This window comes from Lepus europaeus, chromosome 1 (genome assembly GCF_033115175.1).
Source record: "Lepus europaeus isolate LE1 chromosome 1, mLepTim1.pri, whole genome shotgun sequence".
Classification (NCBI taxonomy): Eukaryota; Metazoa; Chordata; class Mammalia; order Lagomorpha; family Leporidae; genus Lepus; species Lepus europaeus.
In genome coordinates this window covers 177,101,512-177,128,786 of record NC_084827.1, presented here as the reverse complement: position 1 = coordinate 177,128,786, position 27,275 = coordinate 177,101,512, and the positions used below count along the sequence as shown (strand labels likewise).

General features: G+C 57.2%; 1 protein-coding gene across 1 annotated transcript in view; it reads right to left on the bottom strand.

Moving 5' to 3' along the window:
- Positions 1-27,275, bottom strand: part of EFHD1 (EF-hand domain family member D1) — a 48,691-nt gene that overhangs the window by 14,088 nt on the left and 7,328 nt on the right. Inside the window, exons 2-3 of the mRNA XM_062202503.1 lie at positions 8,681-8,828; positions 399-533 (exon numbers count right to left, since the gene is read on the bottom strand). Of these exons, the coding sequence (XP_062058487.1) occupies positions 399-533; positions 8,681-8,828 (283 nt within the window). The remainder of the gene's footprint in view (positions 1-398; positions 534-8,680; positions 8,829-27,275) is intronic.

The window sequence follows — 27,275 nt, the reverse complement described above, 5'->3', positions numbered from 1 at the left end:
GCAAGCACCCCAAACCCCGATCATGGGCAATGGAGCACATACCCACTGTGCCCCACCCCCTCCCCTGGCCCAGGACGCAGTGGGGCAGCAGCTGAGGGAGGAGATCCGCCGTGGTCTGGGGCAGGAAGAATCCTCCAGGACCACATGGACCGAGAGCCGGTCTCGGAGCCCTGGAGCAGCCGCACACACTGACCACGCGTGTTTACCGTCTGGCTGCTTTTCAGCGTGGTGTTTGATTTTCAGCCCCGGTCCCTAGTGTCTGTGACTGTACATGAAGGTGACAGCCTTGCGCCGTGCCACCCGTCCTGGCTGAGTTAACAGGATCGCCCCCAATAGGTGATGGGGTGGGGTGGGGGGATCGCTCCTTCCGCAGAGAACAAGAAGGGCCGAGCACTGACCTTGGCCTCAAAGAAGTCCTTGGCACCTTTGACGCCCTCCAGGGCGACGTCGATCTCGGAGAGCTTGGCCAGCGCCATCAGCCCGCTGTCTTCCTGCAGCTCCCCCGCCGCGGCCTTGTGGAAGATGAGCAGGAACTGCAAAAGGAGGCAGGGAACAGGAATGGAGTCGGGGTCCACGCCACAGAGACTCCAACAACCCCCCGCACCCAAGTCACTCACTCCTGCCCAGCATTCAAAAGGGTGCTTGTGTCTGCACGTGCGAGTTATTTTGTCCCTTCTCAGAGCGTTGAAAATGAAAGCACGCCCGTTTGTCACAAGGATGTCGGGAATGGGCACCAGCTGCCGGGATGAGGGGAGGGTAAACTGATGCAAACCTTTCAGTGGGCTCTCTGGGAATGTTTGCCAAAAACAAAGTGCAGGATGCCCTTCCACCGCTGGGAATCTGGCCCTCAGAAACGCTCCCAGAGGGCTGGCACTGTGGCACCGTGCGGTAAGTCACTGCCTGCGGCGCCAGCATCCCATATGAGCACAGGTTCGAGTCCTGGCTGCTCCACTTCCGACCCAGCTCCCTGCTAATATGCCTGGGAAAGCAGTGGAAGACGGACCAAGTGTTTGGGCCCCTGCACCCACATGGGAGATGCCGATGGAGTCTCGGGCTCCTGGCTTCAGCCTGGCCCAGCCCTGACTGTTGTGGCCATTTTGGGAGTGAACCAGCAGATGGAAGATTCTCTCTCTCTTGCCGGCGCTGCGGCTCAATAGGCTAATCCTCCACCTGCGGCACCGGCACACTGGGTTCTAGTCCTGGTTGCCCCTCTTCCAGGCCAGCTCTCTGCTGTGGTCCGGGGGTGCAGTGGAGGATGGCCCAAGTGTTTGGGCCCTGCACCCCATGGGAGACCAGGAGAAGCACCTGGCTCCTGCTTTTGGATCAGCGCAATGTGCTGGCCACAGTGCGCCAGCTGTGGCAGCCATTGGAGGGTGAACCAACAGTAAAGGAAGACCTTTCTCTCTGTCTCTCTCTCACTGTCCACTCTGCCTGTCAAAAAAAAAAAAAAAGAAAAAAGATTCTCTCTCTCTCTCTCTTTCTCTCTCTCCCCCCCTCACTCAGCCTTTCACATAAATATTTTTTAAAAATTCGCACGACAGCTTAAGTATTATCTACAAAAGCAAAAAACTGGCAATGTCCTACTCTACAGCTGTGGAAAAAGAACCAAATAGACCTTGCATGTATTTTTTAAAATGACAAACTTAATATCTTTTGACATTTTAAAAAACCACTTATGTTTTTCCTGTGGATTCATTTTTGCATTAGATTGTTTACCTTTCTTGCTGTTTGCTAAGAGATCTTCATAGAATCTAAATGCTTCAAATACTTCAGCTCACCCCTTGTTTTTTATTTTTTTTTAAGATATATTTATATATTTGAAAGGCAGAGTTAGAGAGAGAGAGAGAGAAAGGTCTTCCATCCGCTGGTTCACTCTCCAAGTTGGCTGCAACGGCTGGAGCTACACTGATCTGAAGCCAGGAACCAAGAGCTTCTTCCGGGTCTCCCACACAGGTGCAGGAGCCCAAGCACTTGGGCCATCGTCCACTGCTTTCCCAGGCTACAGCAGAGAGCTGGACTGGAAGTGGAGCAGCCGGGACTCGAACCGGCATCCATATGGGATGCCAATGCCACAATGCCGGCCCCCACCCCTTGCCTTTTAACTGCGCTTATGGTAATTTTTAACTTTTGAAAGTTCTACATCAGTTCCATCACTCTTTTTTTTCTCTTGCGTCAGTTTTATTCTTGGAAAAAAACCTTTCTCACGGCCAAAGTTATATAAACAATCACATTTGTTTCTGTCTACCTCATTTATGGCTTCTTTTTTAAAAACATGTCAATATTTAATCTCCGAAATTTATTCCGACCCATCAGTGAGGTGAATCATTAACCTCATTTTCTTCCCAACGCTTCGGTAGAATTCCTGCATCGTATATTGGATAATCCACTCTCCTCCTCCAGACCCAAAACGTGACCTGAACGAGCTAATCTTTGAAGGCAGCCTGGACAAAGGCCTCCACAGGCGAACTGCTTCAACCCATGTACTGGCCGAGTCACACGTGCTCTCCCAGCCTCCTGTCCTCCCCCAAGGCCATTCTGCAGCTTCCTGGTTCTCGTCAAACAGCTCCCACGGACGACACCTGCAGCGGGTGTCTGGGGCAGCGGTCAAGTCACTGCGTGGGACGCCCACAGCCCGTTTCAGAGCGCCTGGGTTCAAGTTTGGCTCTGGCTCTGATCCAGCTGGATGCTAACGTGTACCCCGGGAGGCAGCGGGCGATGGCAAGAATTTGGATCTCTGCCATCCACAGGGGAAACCCAGACAGAGCCCCAGCCCTGGCTACTGTGGAATTTTGAGAGTGAACGGGGGATGGAAGAGCTCTCTCTGTCTCTCTGCCTTTGGAATAAAATGAAAATACATAACCTTTTTTTTTTTTTTTTGACAGGCAGAGTGGATAGTGAGAGAGAGAGACAGAGATAAAGGTCTTCCTTTGCCGTTGGTTCACCCTCCAATGGCCGCCGCGGCTGGTGCACAGCGGCCGGCACACCGCGCTGATCCGAAAGCAGGAGCCAGGTGCTTCTCCTGGTCTCCCATGGGGTGCAGGGCCCAAGGACTTGGGCCATCCTCCACTGCCTTCCCGGGCCATAGCAGAGAGCTGGCCTGGAAGAGGGGCAACCGGGATAGAATCCGGCGCCCCAACCGGGACTAGAACCCGGTGTGCCAGAAACCAACCACTATCAGCTGCCATTGGAAAGAACCAACCTACGGATGCACGTCAATCATCCTGCAGCTTTGCAGGTGCTACCTAAGGCTTGGGTGCTGGCAGGAAAATTTCCGGTTTCTAGGTCTGTTTTGCATGTTTATCTTCCCTGAAAAAGGGCCTTTGCAAAGGGAGAGGAACGTGACCTACAGTAGAGCGACGGGCTACACGCTGCACGAGGCTTTTCCTGCCAGGGCCCTGGTCTCCCTGCAGGAGATCCTTGACCTCCAATACCACCCAGAGCCACCATGCTGCTCATCAGCCCAGGGGCCTCGTTGCTCTGCCCGCTGGACCCTGCTAAGCACGGACCCAGGAGGTCAGAAGCCCAAGGACGTGAGGTGGGTCTGGGGTGGCCAGAGGCGTCCCCTCCATCTTCCTGCACCAGCAAGGGCTGTCACAGGTGGCCAGGCCCCCAGAACAGGTTGGGGGGCAGGAGAAAGGAGGACAGCAGCACTGAGCTCCCCTAGGAGACAGCAGAGCAGCCGGGAGCACCATACCGTCCCTCGGCCCCCATCGCTGTGGTGTGGGCGGAGAGCTCGGTCGCCCGTGGGCCATGGTGCAGAGGTGGCAGCCCTTAAGAGGTGAGCAGGTCCCCAAAGGACCAGCGCCTCGGTCCTGGGACTGGGTGACTGTCCCTGTCCCGCCGCCGCAGGCTCTCGCTTCTGCAGGTTCTGCCTGCCTGCCCTCGCACGTGCCGCAGGAGTTGGAGCCGCGCAAGGCCTCCCCTGGAAGCTGGAAGCCGAGCACAGGCCTGCCCCATCAGCACCACCGTGAGCCGGAAAGAACCTCTTCTCCTCTTCTCACTCAGGCTCCCATGGGGTTAGCAACAGAAACGGGACTGAGAGGCCCCTCCTATCCTGCAGGCACTCCATGTACAGGGGCCCTGCCTGTCACTCAACAAAGCTCCCAGAATGCAAGGGGGGGCACGGATAGCTCAGAGGACAGAAAGGGAGGGGGGGAGGCTGACACCTACAGTGCAGGACACTGTGTTCCTGCTCCCAGCGGGACACTCGTCCCTGGGGCTGCTTCCTCTGAACCCTCGGATCTGGGGAGATCCAGGACTGAGACGCTCACCCTACCCCCTCAGCAGATGACCCCTGTCCTGACTTAGGGGTCCCCGCACAACGCCAGCCACTTCAAGAAGCAAAAACAACCTGAGCAAGTTCAGTCTTCCGTAAAGAATACCAGGGGGCCGGCGCTGCGGTATGGGAGGTGAAGCTGCCGCCTGCAACTCTGGCATCCCACACAGGCACCAGTTCAAGACCCAGCTGCTCCACTTCTGATCCAGCTCTCTGCTAGTGGCCTGGGAAAGCAGTGGACGATGGCCCAAGTCCTTGGGCTCCTGCACCCACGTAGGAGACCTGGAAGAAGCTCTGGGTTCCTAACTTTGGCTTGGTACATCCCTGACCATTGTAGCCATTTGGGGAGTGAACCGGTGAGCGGAAGATCTCTATCTATTTCTTTCCCCAACCGCCCCCCCCCACCTCTGTAACTCACCTTTCAAAAAAATAAAATAAATCTTTAAATAAAAAATAAAAATAAATTTAAAAATTAAAATTAAAATTAAAAAAGAACACTAGGCATTCTTGTTTGATTTCACTCCCATCTCTCTCCACCCGAGCGACAACTTCTTCAACTGCCTGGCCATGTTCGCCTTCCTATTTGTGTCTACAAAGACCGGAGCGTAAGGGCCAGTGCTGTGGCGTATGGGTAAAGCCACCACCTGCAGTGCTAGCATCTCATATGACATGGTTCAAGTCCCAGCTGCTCCACTTCCAATCCAGCTCTCTGCTGTGGCCTGGGAAAGCAGTAGAAGATGGCCCAGGTCCTTGGGCCCCTGCACCTGCATGGGAGACCCAAAGGAGGCTCCTGGCTCCTGGCTTTGGATCAGTGCAGCTCCAGCTGTTATGGCCATCTGGGGAGTGAAACAGTGGATAGAAGACCTCTCTCAGCCACTCTGTAACTCTGCTTTTCAAATAAAATAAATAAATAATAAATCTTAAAAAAAAATAAAACAGCTTGTTGCAGAAGAATCGGAAAATATCCTACCTATAACTGAGGAGACGGGGGTGGAGGTAGGGGAGCAGGAAGACGGAGAAAACAGACCAGGAGCCACCAAGGCTCACAAGCCACACTTGGAATTCGTCTTGGGAATTTTTAACTTTGTGGCTTCTCTGGTATTGGTTAGAGCCCTTAGACTGCAAGTGCCAGCAGTGCAGCTGCCCCAGCAAAAAGGAGGCAGTCGTTACCTAAAAGTAGCATCTTAAAACCCAAGGATGAGGGGCCAGCGCTGTGGCATAGCGGGTAAAGCTGCCGCCTGCAGTGCCCGCATCCCTTATGAGTACCTGTTCAAGTCCTGGCTGCTCCACTTCCGATCCAGCTCTCTGCTGTGGCCTGGGAAAGCAGTGGAAGATGGCCCAAGTCCTTGGGCCCCTGCACCCGCGTGGGAGACACAGAAGAAACTCGTGGCCCATTGGCACAGCTCTGGCAGTTGCAGCCAACTGGGGAGTGAACCAGCGGATGGAAGACCTCTCTCTCTCTCTCTCTCTCTCTCTCTCTCTCTCTCTCTCTCTCTCTTCCTCTGCTCTCTTTGTGTAACTCTGACTTTCAATAAATAAATCTTAAAAAAAAAAACACCTCAGGTAATGAAGCCCTATAGTATTTAAAAAAAACAAACAAACCAACCCAAGGGTGAGATGCACTGGCTTGGAGAGGCACGATTCTCAACTCTGGAGGCAGCACCCCCCCCCCCCACATCTGCTACATCTGCCAGAAAAACAGCCACCCCACCTAGAATAAAATTTGCATCACTTCAGCCCCCTTCCCAAAATTCCAGAAGAGGGGCTGGTGCTGTGGCGTAGCAGGTAAAGCTGTCTTCTGCAGTGCAGGCATCCCATATGGGCACTGGTTCAAGTCCCAGCTGCTCCTCTTCCAATCCAGCTCTCTGCTATGGCCTGGGAAAGCAGTAGAAGATGGCCCAAGTCCTTGGACCCCTGCACCCATGTGGGAGACCTGGATGAGGCTCCTGGCTCCTGGCTTCGGATTGGCCCAGCTCCAGCTGTTGTAACCATTTGGGGAGTAAACCAGAGGATGGAAGACTTCTCCCCTCTCCCTTCTCCCCTCTCCCCCTCAAATAAATAAATCTTTAAAAAAAAAATTCCAGGAGAGAGAATTTCACTGGCCTACCCAGGGCTGCACCCACGGTCCCATCAACCGTGACTGGCACAGCTAGGGCCGCCGGGATCCACACAGTCAGTATTCGTCTACTTTGGCTGCTCCAACAAAATACCCAGTGTGGGCCTTTTGAAGAACAGATGTCTACAAGGGGACTTCAAAAAGTTCATGGAAAATGGAATGAACACGTACATTTATTTTGGGGCATAAAGTTTCTGAAATCCATCCCTGGTTTTTTCATAAAACACAATGAGTATTTTGGAGGCCTCACTCATGCAATGGATTTCAAACACTTTTTGCACCAAAAATAACCTCAGGTTTCAATTCCAGGACCAAGGCGTTAGCAACTTCGGTGTCTGGTGAGGCACAGAGACAGAACGCGGTTCTCACCGGCTGTCCTGGGGGAAGCTGGCAACGCCCCTATTCTACAGGTAGAACAACTGAGGCTCAGAGTTAAAGAACCTGCTCGCGTGAGTCACTCTGTGCGGCTGCCCGCGGGCCCACACCCTCCCCATAAACACAGCCTCAGCTCCCAGCACAGGACGCGTGAGCCTGCAGGGTGCCAGCAGCATGCAGGAGACGGGCTGCCAACCTGTCTTTCCACTTCCAACCCCTGCACACCTGGTGCAATGGCTGGGCACTCAACCCCTACCAGGGCAGGAACTGCCACGTCCACAGGCCTTGCAGTAAAACTCACAAAACACACCCAAGGCATGAACCTCCCCGGTGGGGCCGGCCGCGTCCTTGCTCATGTTCTGCAGAACACAGAGCTGGGTTTTCACCGAGCTTCTCCGCCACCTGGGCCCAGGCTGTGACGGCCACACACACTCACCTGGGAAGATGCTTATGTACATGAAATTTTGCCTGGGATTTCCGGGGTTCAAAGACCAAGAAGCCCATTCTTGGCTCCATGGGTAGAGTAAGATCCTTTGTTTAACTGTTTTACTATTTTTAATTTTCGAAGTTATTTTTTATTCAATGGGGCTGGCCTTGGAACATAGCAGGTAAAGCTGCTGCCCGCAATGCCAGCATCCCATGTGGGTGACAGTTCATGTCCTGGCCGCTCCACTTCTAATCCAGCGCCCCGCTAATGTGCCTGGGAAAGCAACAGAGGACGGCCTAAGTGCTTGGGCCCCTGCACTCATATGAGAAAGAGAGACCCAAAAGAAGCTCCTAGCTCCTGGCTTCGATCTGGCCCAGCCCCGAGCATTTTGGCCATTAGGGGAGTGAACAAATGGATAGAAGACCTCTCCCACAACCCCTGTAACCCTGCCTCTCAAATAAATAAGATAAATCTTTCAAAAAATATATTTTCATTTGACAGGCAGAGAGACAGAAACACAGAGCTTCCATCCATTGGTTCACCCTCCAAATGCCCGTTAACAGCCCCTAGTTGGGGCTGAAGTCAGGAGCCAGAAACACAACAACCCAGGTCTCCCACGTGGTGGCAGGAACCCCATTACCTGAGCCTCCACCGCTGCCTCCCAGGGTCTGTGTTAGCAGGAAGCTGCAGGCAGGCAGCAAACCCATACGCTCGACCCGGGATGTGCACATCTTAACTCTTAGGCCAACGCCCACCCAGTCTTCCTGTTTGTGAAGGCATATATATATATATATATATATATATATATATATATATTTTTTTTTTTTTCCGACAGGCAGAATGGATAGTGAGAGAGAGAGAGACAGAGAGAAAGGTCCTTTTTGCTGTTGGTTCACCCTCCAATGGCCGCTGCGGCTGGCGCATCTCGCTGATCTGAAGCCAGGAGCCAGGTGCTTCTCCCGGTCTCCCATGCGGGTGCAGGGCCCAAGGACTTGGGCCATCCTCCACTGCCTTCCCGGGCCATAGCAGAGAGCTGGCCTGGAAGAGGGGCAACTGGGATAGAATCTGGTGCCCTGACCGGGACTAGAACCCGGTGTGCTAGCGGCGCAAGGCGGAGGATTAGCCTGTTAAGCCATGGCGCCGGCCGTGAAGGCCTATTATAAAAATTGCAAGTTTCACTATATAGAAAAGTACGCAATTAAAAAAAATCAGGCAAACTATGCCCCCATAATTGCACTTTGAATCTTTTGCCGACCAGCCTCCAGATTTCTTCCCATGTTACCCAACCAAGGCCACACTGCCCGTTTGATTTTCAGTCTGCTTCCCGAACATCTTCCACGTCCAGCGCTGACATCAGCTCTCGCCTCAAAGATACTTCTAACAGCAGGACTGGAGGCGACTATCCAAACTGCGCTCTCCTATATACTCTGGGGGTCAGTGTAGCTTGGGGTTCCCCTGGGGGGCTCCTGCCCCATGGCCACGGTACCTCCCGGAAGCTGAGCTTGCCGTCGAAGTCCTCGTCCACCTCCTTGATCATGCTCTTCAGGCCCAGGTGGGTCTGGGGGGCCCCCAGCTTCTCCATCATCAGCTTCAGCTCCATGAGGTCGATGAAGCCGTCCCGCCCGGCGTCGTACCTGCCAGGGTCACAGGAAGGCACCAAACTGCCATTACTCTCCCAAGCCAGAACTCCTTCCATCAGCTTTCTTCAAAATGCCTCCTGCACCTGCTGCTTTGCAGGGGGCACCCGGCCACCCATGAGCAGGGACTGCTCCCTCCTTGAAACCCCTGGGGCTGGTGCGACTTTCACACGGGGTTCCACCCCACTAGCCATCCATGTCTCCAGGACAAAAGCCCCACCTATTTACCCTTATTTCCTCCAGTTTCCATTGACAACTTCCAGCTGAGCCCCTCCCAGTGCTGGACACGGGGCGGGGGTAGGGGAGCACGCCCCGGCCACTCCTCCCCCACTCTACCTTCACCTGGGTCCCTGTCCCCTCGCCTCTGCCCACATCTGTTTCAACAGGTTCCCTCCCTCACCTGCTCTGCATGTCTCTGGCAGCTGCTTCCCACCCGTGGTCCTGCCTCTGGCTTTGTGCACCACCCACCAGGACTGAACAGTCACAGCCGTGCCAGGGCCTGTCCCTCCATCTGGCCCCAGCCCGAACAGGTGGGGGCTTCTGGCCCTGGGTCAGCCACCTTTGGCCTCCCCTCCCTCTCTCTGCTGGCCACTCCCACTCATCTTTTTCTCTGCATATCTGGCCGTCCACGGTTTTCCCACAGGCTCCCTGGCTCTGCCCCCATCACGCCCTCCCTTATTTTCTGCTACCCAGAGACCCTTGGTTGCTCGAGTCTGAACATCTTACTTCAAAACTAAAAAAAAAAAAAAATTTTTCCCCAATAGTCAAAAGGTGGCAACTGCCCAAGTGTCCACAGGCAGATGAGCAAACGAGGTACACACAGGGGAACGACGTGCATTGGTATGCTGGAGTGTCACTCAGCGATAAGGAGGCGGGGATTCTGAAGTGTGCTACAGCACGGGAAATCCCTGGGGACACTATGCTAAGGGGAGCAGGCCGGGCACAGAGGGACAACGCTGCGCGACTCCACTCGTGTCAGGCTCCTGGAGTGGGCAAACTCACGGAGCCAGAGGAGAAGAGCAGCTCCCAGGGGCTGGGGCCGGGGCGATGCGGGGAGAGGTCAGGGGCTGGGGCCGGGGCGATGCGGGGAGAGGTCAGGGGCTGGGGCTGGGGCGATGCAGGGAGAGGTCAGGGGCTGGGGCGGGGGTGATGCGGGGAGAGGTCAGGGGCTGGGGCTGGGGCGATGCAGGGAGAGGTCAGGGGCTGGGGCCGGGGTGATGCGGGGAGAGGTCAGGGGCTGGGGCTGGGGCGATGCAGGGAGAGGTCAGGGGCTGGGGCCGGGGTGATGCGGGGAGAGGTCAGGGGCTGGGGCTGGGGCGATGCGGGGAGAGGTCCAGTTTGAGACGAGGAAAAGGTCCGGGCGCCGGTGGTGCTGTGAATGGACTCCATGCTGCTACAAGGCTACACCCATCTTAGTGCCGCTCACTGCCCTTCCACGGCTACAACGCTCGGATTCATGTCACGTGTATTTTAACACGGATTTTTTTTTAAACTAATAATCAGCAAAACTCAACTCCCCACCAACCCCAAAACAAAGGCCCATGATTGCTGGGAACAATCCCCACCACCCACCCACCTCCCACAGAGACGTGGCCAGCGGGCTCCGTGGGCTGTGGCATTCCAGGCCCACACAGACGGGCTGCGGAGGGCCCAGTAACCCCGACGCTCTCACAGCCTCCCTCCCTCCCGGCCGCGTGCCCCTGCCTGCCCTCCTCTAGGGCTTTCCCGCTGCCCGTGGGCCCGGCAGCCGCCCACTTCCTCTGCGCTCTCCAATAGCTCCCATTGTCCATCCCGCCTGGTACCCAGCGCGCAGCACCCTCTTCTGCTGGGGCCGCCTCGCTGGAAGAGTCCCACGGCAAGGTGCTGGAGGGCACAGAGCAGCTCCCAGGAAGAGCCCTGATGGATGAGATGGGTGTCCCGGGCCTACAGACGAGCCAGGTGCTCCTGGGCCTCCGGGGTAGACAAGGTACTCAGAAAGCAGGTAGAAAATGCGTGCTCTCAGAAACTAGGCACAGGCACCAAGTTTTTGCAGCCATCACCACTGTCTAATTACAGCACACCTCACCTCCCCAAGAGAAACCCACGCCCGCTCCGGCGCGTGGCAGTGAGCAGCCTTTCCATGCAGATGCATTTGCCTCTTTGGACGCTCCCTATCACTGGACTCACAAAACAGAAGGCCTTTTCACTCAGCGTCATGGCTTCAACGTTGACTCATTTGTAGTGCGGGATCGTGGGTATGGTCAAGGTCATCCTATTGAACCAATACACCATCTTTTGCCTTTTCATTCATCACACAACGCACGTCTGAGTTGCTCCCGTTTCTCGGCTATGATCGCGCGGTGTGTGAACATACAAGCTTCTATGGACATGTGCTTTCTGGTCTCTTGGCTCATACCCCAGAGTGGAACTGCTGGGTCCACAGCCACTTACTTTTTTATTTTTGAAGATTTATTCATTTATTTAAAAGGCAGAGTAACAAACAAAATGGGAGAGAAAGAGACAGAGATTGGAGAGAGGCAGGGACAAAGGCAGAGATCTTCCATCCACTGGGGTTCTCCCTAAATGCCTGGTGTGGACCAGGCCGAAGCCAGAACCAGGACTTCCCTCCTAGTCTCCCCCATGGGTGGCCGGGGCCCGAGGACCTGGGCCACCTTCAACTGCCTTCCCAGGTGCATCAGCAGGGAGCTGGATCAGAAGCGGAGCAGCCGGGACTCCAACCAGAGCTCCAGTGTGAGATGCCTGCATCACACGTGGCGGCTTAATCCGCTGCCCAGCTGCCCAGTGACTTTTGCAAGGCCCAAGGGAAGGCCGAATAACAGGTGCAGACCCCTGTACATTCAGGTGGATTAGCTGCCAGTTAGAGAGCCACCCAGGAGCAGGACCACCCCTCAGACCTGCTGGCCACTCCAAGTTGGGCACAATTTAGGCCCAAAAGATCTCAGGGCGGCAGCATGCTAGCGAAGAAATACAGTGAGGAAGATGGCCAAGCCCCGAGCACAGCCTGGCCAGGGCATCCCACAGTTCCACTGGACGTGGACCCTGAAGGCCTGGAAGGACGGTCTCCATTCGGCCTTTTCCACCAGTGTTCAGAGCTGCACGGCTCACGATCGCCACAGAATGGAGCCAACACCACAGGGCACACGGCACAGCGAGCCCATGGAGACCACGACCAGCCGCAGGGAGGAAGGAAGTCTGAGCCACGTCACAGCTCGGGTGAGCCCTGCAGCACACGCAAGGCTGTGAGAATTCACACACCGCGTGATCCCACTTGTGTGAGGACCCTAGAGTGCTCACGTTCAAGGGACGGGGGAGGGGACAGTGGTCATTGCTCCGTCAGTACGGAGTTTTATTTAAGGTTTGGGGCTTGACAGTAGATGAGGGGCCAGCACTGTGGCGTAGCAGGTAAAAGCCGCCACCTACAGTTCCGGCATCCCATATGGGCTCCAGTTCAAGTCCCGGCTGCTCCACTTCCGATCCAGCTCTCTGCTGTGGCTTGGAAAAGTAGTGGAAGATGGCCCAAGTCCCTGGGCCCTTGAACCCACATGGGAGACTTGGAAGAAGCTCCTGGCTCCTGGCTTCAGATCGGCCCAGCTATGGCCATTGTGGTCAGTTGGGGAGTGAATCAGTGGATGGAAGACCTTTCTCTCTGTCTCTCCCTCTCTCTCTGTAGCTCTGCCTCTCAAATAAATAAATAAAATCTTTAAACAAAAGAAGAAGAAGAAAGAATGAAATCACACTGGCAAGGATGAATAGTTGCAAATCCCAAGCAAAGGGCACCACAGTCCCCCCAACACCCACCCCACACTCTGCTCCTCTCTGGGGTTGCCCAGAGTCTGGCCAAGAGCTGCCCTCTACACCTGGAAATGACAGACGGGCGGAAGCTTATTGCAAAGTGGCCAACGTGAACGAGACCCAAAAAGTAAAGAGAGCTCTGACGGACAGGCCGCGTGTCTCTGTTACACGAGGTACACCGGATTCAGCAGCGTGGAACTTTCCAGAACCATGCTCATGGGTCCAAAACGGACAAGAGGGGAACAGAGCACACAGACACAGCCACACGGGGCTCTGGGGTGGGGATTTGCCACCACAGAAGGCACATCCTGGCCATGGAGCGTCCCAGAAGACACCTGGGTGGTTCTGCGTTAGAAGATCCAGGTGGCCCAGTTAAATGACCCTGGGGTCCCTGCAACGCTGAGATTCTGGGAAAACGGCACACGGCGGGTGGGCAGCCCAGCATGCTCTGCAGCGGGGAGGGCTGAAGCCAGGCAGGGCGGCGCACTGAAGGCCTGGCTCCTGCCGGTTAGCAGAGAAGGGAAGGGACGAGGGAGCAGCCGGGAGGCTCAGGTGACCGCCCAGGAACAGGAGAGAGACAGCCCAGGAGGAGGGGGCGACAAGCAAAGGTCAGGGAACAAGGCGGATCTGTTCTCGCCCTAGGCTGGGTGGACAGGACGGGAGGAGCGGACAGGGGCTCCCGGACACAAAGGGGCTCAGATCTGGGGTCAGGCCGGGCGAGAGCTGCCCTCGGACGCAGGCGCCGGTGGCCTCTTGCTCCTGTCCACAGTGCTCCGGAAGATTTGGAAAACCTCTCTTTTAGGCCTTCAAAAGGCCTTAAATAAATAACAAACAAATAAATAAATAAATGACAAATAAATAAATAAATGTATGCATGTGTGTATGTGAGTCAGAAAGGACCTCAGCAAGCTCTGGGCAACAAGCTAACGCAATTCCAGTTTCTCTCAGTGGGTGGGAAGCAGCCAAGCCCACGGAGCAAATGGGAAAGACAGAAGACGCTGTGACCCCCGGGGCCGGCCCGGGAATAAAGCCAGCGCAGGGGCTAAGGGTGCAGGGGCATCTCTGAGCTGGAGGGCAGGACAGAAGGGAATGGGGCCAGCTGCCCCCTGCCCTCCCAGGTGCCCCCTAGAGGTCACTTTTCATGTTCCTACAGGACGTGTGGGCCAAGTGCCACTCACTGAGGTCCTGGTCGTGCTACAAAGCGACCACAGTAGACGCCCCTCCCTCCGGGGCGAGCTGGATCCATCACCCAGAAGCGCATCCTGCTCTCCCCAAAGCGACCCCTGGCGAGGCTTTTGTCTGCGGTCACTGCCTTCCTTTGGGCGTGCAGGTAGGAGCCAGGCAGGATTCGACCTCAGCCGTCCCCGTCTGCCACTGTGCCATCTCCCCTACTCCTCTCACAGCACCCGCTGGCCAGCCACACAATAGGGCTCACACAGGGGTGGTGACTCCAGCTGGCCAGCTGCGTGGCTCCCGGGGCATCGCCTCATACATGCACCCTTGTGATCTTGACCGCTGTCCTGGGAGGAATTAATCACAGCCGCCCGCCTCTGGTGTTTGCTGACAGTTCACCAACAGCTGGGCGCCGCGCGCTATCTCCCACACAGTGGGAGGGGCACACAGAAGGGTGTGGTGAAGTCCGTTCCTGTGGATCTGAACTAACCTCAGATTTTTAGAGAGAGAGACAGAGAAAGAAAGAGATAGACTCCATCCGCTGGTTCACTTCCCAAATGGCTGCAATGGCTGGGGGTGGGCCAGGCTGAAGCCAGGAGCCTGGAACTCCATCTGAGTCTCCCACATGGGTGCAGGGGTCCAAACACTTGGGCCATCTTCCACTGCTCTTCTCAGGCCATTAGCAAGGAGCTGGATCAGAAGTGGGGCAGCCAGGACTCCAACCAGCATTCACGGGATGCTGGTGCCACAGGTGCCGGGGTGGCTTAACCCACTGCACCAGAGCGAGCCCCTCTTTTCTTTTTTTTTTTTTTCCTTCAAATATATGTTTATTTGACAGGCAGAGTGTCCAAAACAGAGGGAGATACAGAGAGCTTCCATTCCCTGGTTCATTCCCCCAAAGGGCTGGGCTAAGCCAAAGGTAGGAGCCCAGGACTCCATCTGGGTCTCCCACATGGTGACAGGGGCCCAGGCGCTTGGGCCATCTGCTGCTGCCCTCCCAGGTACATTAGTGAGAGGCCAGATAAGAAGTGAAGCAGGGGGCTGGTGCTGTGGCTCAGCGGGTTAAAGCTGTGGCCTGCCACTCTGGCATCCCATGTGGGCTCTGGTTCAGGTCCCAGCTGCCCCACCTCTGATCCAGCTCCCTGCTAATGTGCCTGGGAAGGCAGGGGAAGATGGCCCAAGTGCTTGGGCCCCTGTACCCACATGGGAGACCCAGAGGAAGCTCCTGGCTTTAGCCTGGCCCAGTTTTGGCCATTGCTGCCATCTGGGGAGTGAACCAGCAGATGGGAGACCTTTCTCTGTCTCTGCCTCTCTGCAACTCTGCCTTTCAAATAAACAAATAAATCTTTAAATTAAAAAAAAAAAAAGGATGAGAAGGGGGAGGAGGGGGGAGGGGGAGGAGGAACACAGCAGCTGGGACTCCAACTAGTGCTGCAATGAGGGATGGGGGGGAGGGGCAGAGCATTCTCAACGTCCCGATAAACGCATCACTATGGATGCTTCTTGGGGTTCACATCTGAAGCCCTCAGCAGAAATGACAGGAGTCACCATTCCGCGTCAGCACCCATAGACTCCGAGTTCGGCCTCAGAGCATGGTGCAGCATTCATGGCTGCCCAGGGAGGGCCGGCACTGCCAGCCTGCCGGCAAGCTGGGACCTCACTCAAGGCTTCCACACTCCGCCGAGGGGCGGGTGGGGGCCCCTGGAGGCCCCCTTTGGGTGCAGCAGGTGGGCCCCAGCCTGATTCCCCAACCCACAGCTGTGGCCCAGGGCCGCGCTGCGCAGCAGGCTTCAGGGAAGAGATAGAAATTCCGATGAGCCCCAGAAGGCCAAGGCTGCCCCGGCGGCGAGGACAAAAACCGCGCAGGGAGGTGTTCAGGAGACACAGCAAAGGAAACGAGATAAAGCCTTCCCCAGGCTTTAGGACAACATCAGTGCCTGTGTCTCACCCCTGGCTGTTTCCATGGCCGGACAAGGACCCAGCAGAGGCCTATGGAAGGAGCCAGGGGCAAATGTCTTTTTGTTTTTATTTGTTTTTTTTGTTTTTTTGTTTTTTTTTTTTTAAGATTTATTTGTGGCCAGCGCCGTGGCTTAACAGGCTAATCCTCCACCTTGTGGCGCCAGCACACCAGGTTCTAGTCCCAGTTGGGACGCTGGATTCTATCCCGGTTGCCCCTCTTCCAGGCCAGCTCTCTGCTATGGCCCAGGAAGGCAGTGGAGGATGGCCCAAGTCCTTGGGCCCTGCACCCGCATGGGAGACCAGGAGAAGCACCTGGCTCCTGGCTTTGGATCAGCGAGATGCGCCGGCTGCGGCGGCCATTGGGGGGTGAACCAGCGGCAAAAAGTTTGACCTTCCTCTCTGTATCTCTCTCTCACTATCCACTCTGCCTGTCAAAAAAAAAAAAAAAAAAAGTTTCATTTGTGTACTTGAAAGTCAGAGTTATAGAGAAGAGGAGGGGAGAGAGGAAGAGAGAGATCTCCCATCTGCTGGTTCACTCCCCAGATGGATGCAATGGCCATGGCTGGGCCAGGCCAAAGCCAGGAGCCAGGAGCTTCTTCCAGGTCTCCCAGGTGGGTGCAGGGGCCCAAGCACTTGAACCACCTTCTGCTGCTTTCCCAGGCCACAGCAGAGAGCTGGATCAGGAGTAGAGCAGCCGGGACACAAACTGGTGCCCACATGATTTTTACCCGCTGTGCCACAAAGCTGGCCTCTGGCGCAACCATCTTTACCGTGCCGAGGGGCCCTCCCAGCCCTCTGCACACAGGTGACGTCACAGCAGACCTGACCTCTAGGGGAGGCCTGGGCAGGCAGACGTGTTTCCATCATTCTGGAAACATCCTCTCCTCCTCCCCTGAGGCAGATGTGGTCACAGCCCTGGCTATCCTGACCTAGGGCCTGGGGCGGGACCAGGGCGCAGACCCCAGGGCCTGTCCCAGTCCTCACCCCAGAGGTGGCCCCGGCCCGACACTCCACTCGCTGTGGCTTCCTTTCTCCCCCTAAGCTGGGCCTAAGTCCCCGTCCCCTTCTCCGCATTTCAAATCACCAAAACACTACCTCCTTCTCTCCCCGCCTTCACGTCGTCCAAACGCCTGTCACAGCTTCCCTAAGCCCCTGCCAACATCTTAGCTCCTTTTCTTTCCTTCTAACGAAAATTTAAACCAGATTTTTTTTTTAATGAAAAGCTACCCAACCTAGTAAAGAAAACCCTCCCGTAATCCCAAGGCCCTGCCAGTGTCTGTTTCCCGGGGCTTCCTCCTGGACCGGAGCACTTTCTGCTCCCTTTCCATCCGCTCGGAGCCCACAATATAAAGTCGCCTTCTGTCCTCCCAGGCGCTGCCAGGGAGAGGCCCCTGGGGTGGCCCTGCAGACACAGAGCAGGCTCAGACCCAGCACAGACGCGACCCCACCTGTGTGCTGGGCGGGGCGGCCTGGGCCCTGTGTGCCTCGCAGAGTTGGGAAGGGGCCCAGAGGAGGTGACCCCACATGCGGGGCTGGCGCCAGGCAGTGGGCAGGGAGGAGGCTCTTTGGACAAAGTCAGACTTGTCTGTAGGCACAAGAGGAAGCACACGGCGTCCAGGGCTCCCGCTCGGAACAGCTGCCCGTCCCCAGCTCGCTCTGGGGGACCCGCCCTGGCCCCTCGCACTGGATCTCCACCCAGCACTTCCTGAGGGCTTCTCGGGCCAGCCCCAGGGCCCCCTGGCAAAGGCCCCTGGTTGGGGCCATCGCTGAATAGCAGAGTGAGGGGCACCACTGGGATCCCCGACCCCCACCCCACCAAAAGGGACAAGGGCCGGTTTCCAGTGTCACCAGTTTGGGGCCTCCCCAGCCCATGAATCGCTCATTCTCTTGGCTGCGGCTGTGCAGGGCCCCTGGGTTTTCTTGGTTTTCAGCTCCCCGGAGCTGTCCTGCACTAAGGAAGAAAGAGGCCAGCCTGCCTTTGTCTGCCCGGGGTCCAGCCTCCCTCACCCTGGGCTCTCAGGACGGGGCGGTGCCCCAGAAGCCGCCTAGTAGTCGGGGGGTGGGGGGGACGCCAACAACCCAGAGACCACCAGGACCCTGCTCTTTCCACGGAAGGGCCTTGTAGGAAAACCAGGGGCTGCCTATTCAAACAGCTGGTGCTGGCCACTCCCGGCGCGCTTCCCAGACCAGAGCAGCCGATCGCCCAGCAGTGCTGAAATGCAGAGTCTTGGGCCCTGCTGACTCAGAACCTGCATTTGTGCACGCTCCTCCGTGACTCCCAGGCACATTCTTAAAGTGTGTGTGCATGTGTGTGCGTGTGTGTGCGTGTGTATTTGAAAGACACAGAGAAAGAGACAAAGATATTCCATCCACTTCCTCAAATGCCTGGAACAGTCAGGACTGAGCCAGGCACCTGAAGCTCAATCCAGGTCTCCCACGTGGGTGGCAGGGACCCAAGTACTCGGGTCATCACCTGCTGCCTCCCGGGTGCGTTAGCTGGAAGCTGGAAGGGGGAGCGGGGCCAAGAGTCAAACCCAGGCCCCCCAGTATGGAAGGTGGTGCCCCAAGCTATGCCTTAACCGCTGTGCCGAAAGCCCAGGGCACCCCCAGCAGTTTCAAGACAGAAAAGAGGAGTGTAGGCTGCACCCAGCAGCAGGAGGTCTTTGTGGGAGCCCCCCCCTGGGGGGGCACCTGTGCCCGTCTCCAACGGTCTCTCTCTAGATGAGCCCCAGGGACTCCCCATGGTCACCCTCCCTGCCTGTCCACTTCTCGGAGGTGCCTGGTGGCCTTCCCTCGCCGCAAATCCGCCGCTCATCCCTTCTCCCCTTTGCCGCAGGCTGGGGAAGGCCTGTGTGCTTAGGGGAGTAGGCTCAGAGCAAGGACAGGGACAAAACCTGCAGTCCAGGCCTGTGGTTTCCCAGGAGACGGCTCACAGCCATCCCTGCCCCGCGAGCCCCTAGCCCTCTGTTCTGCTCCAAATACTTGGTCCATTCATCCCCTCCTCCGCCACCTGGCTCACAGCTACCTGGGGCCTCTCCCCAGCAGAAGGCAAGGACAAAGACCAGTCCCAGGGGGCAGGCAGATGACAAAGACACGGACTAGCTGGAGAGCAGCAGAGGGACAGCACCGGGGAGGGGCCACAGCCACCCGTCCAGGGTTGCAGAAATGTCCCAGAAGTAGGGAGGGCTGGCCGCACAAGGCGATCTGGGAGAGATGTGGCCGGGGCAGCAGGGAGACAGCACTGGAGCACCCTGAAGGGGCTGAGCGCATCTCGCTCTGCGTGCACAACGGCGGAGGCACAGGGAGCGCTGCGGGGCTGGGGGGGCTGCAGAGCAGCCCCCAACTCCAGCTTCATCTGCTCTGGGCGGAGCCAGTGCTCCTGGGCACACTCTGGGCGGAGCCAGTGCTCCGGTCTGGCTAACTCCCTTCCTTTCCTGGTAAGAGCCCAACACTCCAGCAGGCCGCAGGAACCAGTGGCGGTTGGAACACCCCCTCCCCGTAAGCCCCAGCATAGCCAGCCCCCCACATACAGCCCCCTGTATTCACAGATTCAGCATCTGCAGATTCAACCAATCACTGAAGATATTTGGGGGGAAAACTGCATCCTTTTTTCTTGTCATCATTCCCTAAACACAGTATAACAACTATTAGCACAGCATTTACCTTGCACTAAGTATTCAATAATCTAGAAGTGATTTAAAGCGTATGGGAGGGTTATGTCGGTGACATGCAAATGCTAAGCCATTTTACTAAGGGACCTGAGCATGCATGGAGTTGGGGTCTCAGAACCCATCCCCCGAGGGTCCCGAGAGCTGACTGTGCGGGTGTGGAAGCTCATAAAAAAAGGCTGGGAGGGGCGGGGCTTGGCACAGCAGTTAGCTCACTGCCTGGGTTGCCCAAATCCCCTAACAGAGAGCCTGGTTTGAGTCCCAGCCCCTCTGCTTCTGCTCCGGCCTCCTGCTAATGCACACCCTGGGAGGTGGCAAGTTCTTCCCGCTCACCCAGATTGAGCTCTGGGCTCCGGGCTTTGGCCTGGCCCAGCCCTTGCTGTTGCAGACATTTTGGGGAGCAAACCAGTGGACAGAAGATCTCTTTCTCTCTCTCTTCAAATAAAAAGAAAAAAGTTTTTAAAAACTATATTTTAAAAAAAGTGAGAGGCAGGGCAGAGCTGGAGGGCCACCCCCTGTGTGCTCAGCAGAGGGAAGGCAGAGCCATGGCCGCTCCCCAGGCCTCCAAGACAGACACGCTTTGTCCCAAGTGCTTGCAGTGGGAGTGTACTGCCCCTGCCAGGGACTGTCACATGGACTCAGGAGGGCGGGCAGTGGTGACCACACGGGGTGGCCACTCACTGCACCAGCCTCCCCCAGCTTCTAGCTCCCAAACCGGCTGCCTGGCAGCCCAAACAGGGAGGGGCCGCCACACACGAATCCTCCCACGGGTGCCACAGGCTCCCCCTGAGGAAGGTGAGTGAGGGCAGCCAGGCTGGGCGCGTCCCGCTGTGCTCGGACCCCTGCCTCCGGTCTCCCAGACCAAGCAGCTTGGTGCCCAAGGGGCTTGGGTAAGGCTCTCCCTCTCTGCTCAGCCCCTGTGCACACGCCTGTAGCTGTTCACGTGGTTCTCTGCCCTGCCACGTAACCCCACCTTTGCAGACTCTGTTATGTGGGGAGACACCATCGTGGGCTGTGCTGTGCATCTCTGGGTGAGTTACTTGAACTCTCTGGGCCTTCAGCTCCTCCTCTGCCCAGCTGATGCCAACACTGTTAGGTGTTGTTTTATTTTTTTAAGATTCATTTATTAATTTGAAAGGTGGAGTTACAGAGGCAGAAGCAGAGAAAGAAAGAGGTCTTCCATGCGATGGTTCACTCCCTAGGTGGCCGCAATGGCCAGAGCTGAGCTGATCCAAAGCCAGGAGCCTGGAGCTTTTTCCAGGTCTCCCACATGGTGCAGAGACCTAAGGACTTGGGCCATCTTCTACTGCTTTCTCAGGCCATAGCAGGGAGCTGGATTGGAAGTGGAACAGCTGGGACTCGAACTGGTGCCCATATGGGATGCTGGCACTGCAGGTGGAAGCTTTACCTACTACACCATAGCACCAGCCCTGTTAGCTCTGAGAGTTTTCAAGGGGCCAGTGCTGTGGCACAGTAGGTTAAGCATCCGCCTGCAGTGCTGGCATCCCATATGGGCGCTGGTTCGAGTTCCAGCTGTTCCACTTCCAATCCAGCTCCCCGCTGACGGCCTAGGAAAGCAGGAGATGCCCCCAGTGCCTGGGGCCCTGCACCCACGTGGGAGACCCAGAAGAAGCTCCTGGCTCCTGGCTTTGGATTGGCTCAGCTCCAGCTGTTGCAGCCATTAGAGGAGTGAACCAGTAGAGAGAAGACCTCTCTCCCTCTCTCTGTCTGTAACTATGCCTTTCAAGTAAATAAATAAATCTTTTAAAAAATTTTTTAATGATAGTTTCAAATATCTTCAACCCATGGCTGCTTTGAACCTGCAGCTGTGGAATCCGTGGATCCGTGGGAGCCCAAGATATTAGCCCGAAGTAACAGGGCACAGGGTGAGCCCTTGCTTTGTCCCCAGCTCTGCTAGCATCTCACAAAGAGAAAGGCCCGCAGCCCGGGGTCTCCGCCTGGTCTCTGGAGATGGGGCACCTTGCTGGGAAACGCAGGAGGCCGGGGCTGAGGTCTGGGTATGGAATGGTGAGGGAGATGCAGGCAGAGTTCCGGGCAACTCACCGGAATGGATGGGAAGAGGATGGGCCAGGAGCAGAGGTCACGGGCAATGCTGTCCTGCCCTGGGCAGTCTGACAGTGAGGCCGGGAGCGAGGCGCAAAGCGCTCTTCTCATCGGGCCACCTTAACGAGCCTGGGAGCGTCGACAAGGGGACATGGCCCTGGAGACCCAGACATGCCCAGAGAAGTAGAAGCCCTGACAGGAGGGGCGGCGAGTGGCGCAGCCGGGAGGCTCATGGCCCACACCGGAGTGCTTGGGATCAAGTCCCAGCTGCTCTGCTTCCAATCCAGCTTCCTGCCAATGCATCCAATGCCAAGGCAGCTGGGGCCCCTGCCACCTACATGGGAGCCCCAGAGGGAGTTCCTGGCTCCTGGCTAAGGACCGGACCAGCTCCGGCTGTTGCGGGCATTTGGGGAATCAACCAACAAATGAAGACCTCTCTCACTATCACTCTGCCTTAAAAAAAAAAAAAAAGAAAAGAAAAGAAAAGAAAATTTTGGTGGGAGAGTCCTGGGACCAGGAGATAGGGCTGGGGGTGCCCCAGGAAACCTTTCTCTCCAGGACTCTCCAGGGGCCTCGGGACCCCAGGGCAGGGGTAGGCCAAACACCATGGGGTTTCCACATCCAGTCCCAGCAGGGCCCCCGACCGCTCCCACATCACGGAAGTCAGGGAAGGAAATCGCCCCGGGGGGCACAGGTCTGGGGGTGAGGGGGGCGGTGGCCAAGGGCCCATGCCCCCCTCAGGGGGATGAGGGATTTCAGCTGTGGCTCCAAATGAGAAGGAAATGCACGCTGGGCCACCGCCTGCTCCAGCCGCAGAGCCCTGGGCCCCCTGCCCGCAGACCCTTCCCCATGTTGCTGCCCCAGGCTTGCACTACCCTGAAGCCCGCAGCCTGCCGGCTGGAGCCCAGTGATCTAATTGAGGCTGTGACTGCACACCCAGTGGTCACGCGATCTTGGGGACAACCTGAGACGGTGGCCACTTGCCTTTTTCCACCTCTCTCACCCTGCTGGAGGCTCACGTTATTTCCGCTGGCCACGGAGAGCGGGAGGCGCCCTTTCGGGGGTAATCAGGGTCGGGGTGTGGTGGCAGAGAACTGACACCTCTGGAGGTCAAGGTGCTGCCCTGTCCATGGCCCTGGGCCCAGCCCCAGTGTGGGCGTAGGGACTGTAGGGAGGAGTCAGCCACACTCCATCACGGAGACCCTGTCTCTGCTCTCCCAGGGCTAACTCTGCAGGGGGATGAGGACTGGCCTCAGTGTACCTGATGGGAAACTGGGGGGTACAGCAGAGAGGTTGTGCAGGCCATCAGCCCAGCAAGAGCAGGACCAGAGAGAGCAGAGCAGCAGCCGGTCAGCATGGGGAGTCTGCACTTAGCTGCGTGGGCATTAGGGAGCCGCAGAATGTTCTATGCTGCAGTTAACCCACGAGGGGGTCTGAGGAGGAAGCAGCATGAGGTTCCTCTGGCTACTACCTGTAGGGTGCACAGGGTAGGCCAGGGACAAGGGGGCGACCCAGGGCTGGGGCCAGGCAGCCGGCAGAGGCCACGCAGGGGGCAGTGTCAAGGATGGCTGAGGGGCCGGCGCTGTGACGTAGCCGGTAAAGCCTGCGGTGCCGGCATCCCACATGGATGCCAGTCTGAGTCCCAGCTGCTCCACTTCCGACCCAGCTCCCTGCTAATGCGCCTGGCACAGCAATGGAAGACGGCCTCAGTGCTTGGGCCCCTGCACCACATGGAGACCAGGAGGGGGCTCCTGACTTCAGAAAGACCTAACTCCAGCCATTGTGGCCATCTGGGGGAGTGAAACAGCAGATGGGAGGTGTCTCTCTATATATACCTCTGCCTTTCAAATACATAAATCAATGTTAAAAAAAAAAAAAAAAAAGGTGGCTGAGATCTGGAGCCTGAGAGGCTGGGGGGTAGGAAGGACATTCCTGAAAGACGCTCCCGACCCGGGGCACAAGGGTACAGGTGCACATGGTTCAGGAAGCACCTGCACCACTGTAAGATGTGTGGTGTTGGGGCGGGCGCTATGGTGCAGCAGGGTTAAGCTGGGGCTTGGGACACCCACATCCCCCATCAGAGCTCCTCCACTTCTGATCTGGTTCCCTGCTAATGAGCCTGGGAGGCAGCAGATGATGGATCACGTACTTGGGTCTCTGCCACCCATGTGAGAGACCTGGATGGAGTTCCTGGCTCCTGGCTCCTGGCTTCAGCCTGGCACAGCCATGGCTGTTGCTGCCATCAGAGGTGTAAACCAGTGGTGCTCTCTCTCTCTAGGTCTCTCCCTCTCTCTCTGTAACTCTGCCTTTCAAATAAAGAAACCTTACACATAGAAAGCTGTGTGCCCTCAGGTAAGTTACCTAGCTTCCCTGTGCCTCACCTGCCTCGCCTGTAACACGGGGGCGGCACCTGCGTGCCAGGGTTATGAGGCGCGAGTTCCCAGGACAGGTGTAAACCTGGAAGCACAGTGTCAGCACATGGAGGCCGTCAGGTGTCACCAGGGAAGCCAGGGGCTCACTGAAGTCAGCTGCTCTTTAGAGAAGGGGGGCACGTGGCATTTAGGGAGAGGAAGAGACCCCCACCAAGGCCAAGTCATGCAGGATCTGGGGCCAGCACTTCTCCAAGGCCACCACACTGTCCCAGTCCCCGTGGGCAAAGTGCTGGGGCTGTCAGAGGCTGGGTGTTTTTGGCAAGGGCTGGGCAGAGGCACAATGGGTGCTCAGTGAGCGGAGGTGGGTGGAGGTGGGTGCGGGCTGCCAACCCCAGGGCTGGAGCAGCCTTGGAGGGGACAGGGGTGGGAGGCAAGCCTCTGTTGTTTCTCCCCCAGGAAGGGGCAGACAGGCCGGCCCTGGGCACGTAGCAGTCCTGAACAACGTGCTCTCACTTCCTGCAAACCTGAGCCGAGCTGGCAGAGGGCCGAGGCTACCAGTGCGGCCCAGAGGCGGCCTGGGAGGGAGAGGCCAGGCAGCCACACTGCCAGCCAGGGACGGGGCTGCCACTCTGGACTCACACCGCAGCCCACTGCTCCCCATCCGGCCCCCTGCCCCAGGGCTCTGCCTGCCCTTGAACCTTGACCCGGGTCTCATCTGCAAAATCAAATTTCCCTTCGGTTCAGCAACCTGGGGGCAGCTAGGCTAAGAGGGGAAGGAAACGGGAGCAGGTCCCTGCCCCTGCATCCCTCTGGGAGGAGATGGGGCCGGCATCAGCGATCGGCTGTCAGAGCCAGAAGCAGGTGCAGTGTGTGGGGCTGCCGTGGAGGTAGGAGGGCACCGCAGGCCCGAGCGGGGGTTTAACTGAAAGGTGGCCTGGAGACAAGTGACAGGGACATCCCCGCCAGCCCTCCCAGCTGCCTGCGAGCCACACCCACGGAGGATCTGGAGTAAAGAGACGGAAGTGAGTGTCCGCAGAACCAGGACTGCTGCATCCAGGCCTTCAACAGCCCCCTGTAATGGGCTGTGCGCTGCCTGGGCTCCACAACGCAGGGCTGCTGTCCAAGGCACACAAAACACAGGAGGACGTGAGAGCCACGGTACCCGACTCCATCAAAAAGCTCAAGACGGGGGCGGGCAGTCCGCCTATCAGTTACGACGCCTGCCTCCCGCACTGGATGCCTGGGTTTGATTCCCACCCCAGCTCCTGACTCCCGCTTCCTGCCGGTGGAGATCCTGGGAGGCCTGAGCCCCTGCCTCCATGTGGGAGACCAGGATGGAGTGCCCGGCTCCTGGGATTTGGGGAGCGGGCCAGTACAAGGTAGCTCATGCATCCCCACCTGTCTCACACATTGAAACAAGCAAACCAAAACAACGCTTTTTAAAAAAATTTATTTAAAAGGCCCAAGAGGAACAGCAGTGGGGCCCATCCCTCCCTCCCGAGTGACAGAAGCCCCATCCTGGCCAGCTGCCAGCCCGGGCAAACACAAGCAGGGTCAGCCGGCCTTCCCTGGGGCAGCACCGGTCTGGGGGCCCGCGCCCTTGTGCTGGGCTGGTCCGTGGGATGCCGGCACTGAGACCGGGACAGTCTGGGGCAGTTTCCCTGTCATCTACCCACGCCGAGTTCTCTGCTGCCTCTAGGTTTTGCTGCGCTGGCTGTGGCCCGGAGACCCGAGGGTCTTGCCGCCCGAGGGTGACGCCAGCACCACACAGAAGCCACTGTGGGACGTCTTAACGACAGCAGCACCCAAGCTGGCCCTGCGGCCACCCTTGTCCTCTGGACACCCTGTTACACGAGATGCTATATTTCTTTATTGATGAGTGAGTTTGGGGCAGAGTTTTCCATTACCTGGGCCAAAGGCCTCCCAACTTGTCCCAACCTCCAGGCACCAAACCGGCATGAGACGACCCCTCAGGCACAGGACCGCAACAAGGGCCCCTCTCAAAGTCTTACATAGCTTTTGAAAATTTCGTTTATTTTCATTTTAACTTGCAAGGCAGAGAGACAGAAAGAGACGGATCTCCCATCCACTGGTTCACTCCTCAAATGCCTGCATCAGACAGAGCTGAGCCAAGTGAAGCCAGGAACTCAAACCAGGTCTCCCAGATGGCTGGCAGGGACCCAAGTACCCAAGCCATCATCTGCTGCCTTCCCAGGAGGCGCGTTAACAGGAAGCTGCGTTGGAAGCGGAGCCAGGACTCAGCCAGACAACCTGATCAGGGATGAGTGTGTCCTAACCAGCGTCTCCTGCTTCCCTCCAATCCAGCACATCTCAGTTTTTCCTGTGGCAAGGAGCCACACATCCATATAAGACACCAGATCTCCCAGCAGACGTGCAGGTCAAAGTTCACCCCGGATTCCCCAGGGTTCAAAGGCAACAAGCCAAGAGCTCCAGCTCTGACCACGGGCGCCAGGACACAGATCCCCTGTGCCACGGCCTGTGAGCCACCAACTTAGTTTTCATTTTCTTTTTCAATAGTTTTTAAGCTGCAGCACACCTGGGCCACCTCTAGGCCAAGTAACAGCAAGGCTGCCTGCTAGGGTTTGGCTGTGCTGCGAGTGTGTCTCCCAAGGGGTCACGTGTTGGAAGCTTGGGCCTCAGGGCGATGATGCTGGGGGATGGTGTGGAACATTTAAGAGATGAGGCCTGGGCCGGCACCGTGGCGTACTGGGTAAAGCTGCTGCCTGCAGTGCCGACATCCCGTCTGGGCAGCGGTTTGAGTCCCGGCTGCCCCACTTCCGATCCAGCTCCAGCTCTCTACTATGGCCTGGAAAAACAGCTCATCCCCAACCCCTGTCTCCAAAGGGTCCTCCCCAGGGATGTCACAGCTGTCTCTAGCTGAGGCCCGAGTCCCTTTGCAACCTGGCCTGGCTGTGTGCAGAGTGGCCGGGAGCCCCGCCTTGGGTGCAGCAGCCTGGAGTCGTTCTGCCCCGACCCAGCCCTGGCATCTCACGGGGTCTGCTAAGCTCCCTGCAGCGTCCTGAATGGGGGGGGGGGGTTAGGGGAGCGGCACTGTTCCTGACAAGCAGCATCAGGTTCGGTCCAGCTCAGAAGTTGACAGAGAACCTTCTACATCCTCCTGCATAACCCAGTACCTGGCAGGTAGCTGGCTGAGAGAATGAAAAACAAACGGGTCAACGAACCAATGGCGACTGCCAGCCAGCGGGTGAGAGAGGCTCCTCATCACTGTCCCCATCTCACCGTCTTCTCCATCTCGGACCACAGGACAGACTCTAGAAACCGGACAGACAATGCTGGTCACGGGATCACAGGGCTCCAAGCCACAGAGCAGAAAGTCCATGCGGCCTTGGCATCACCAAGGTGCCGAGAGGCTTCAGGTCCGTGCCTTGGCAAGT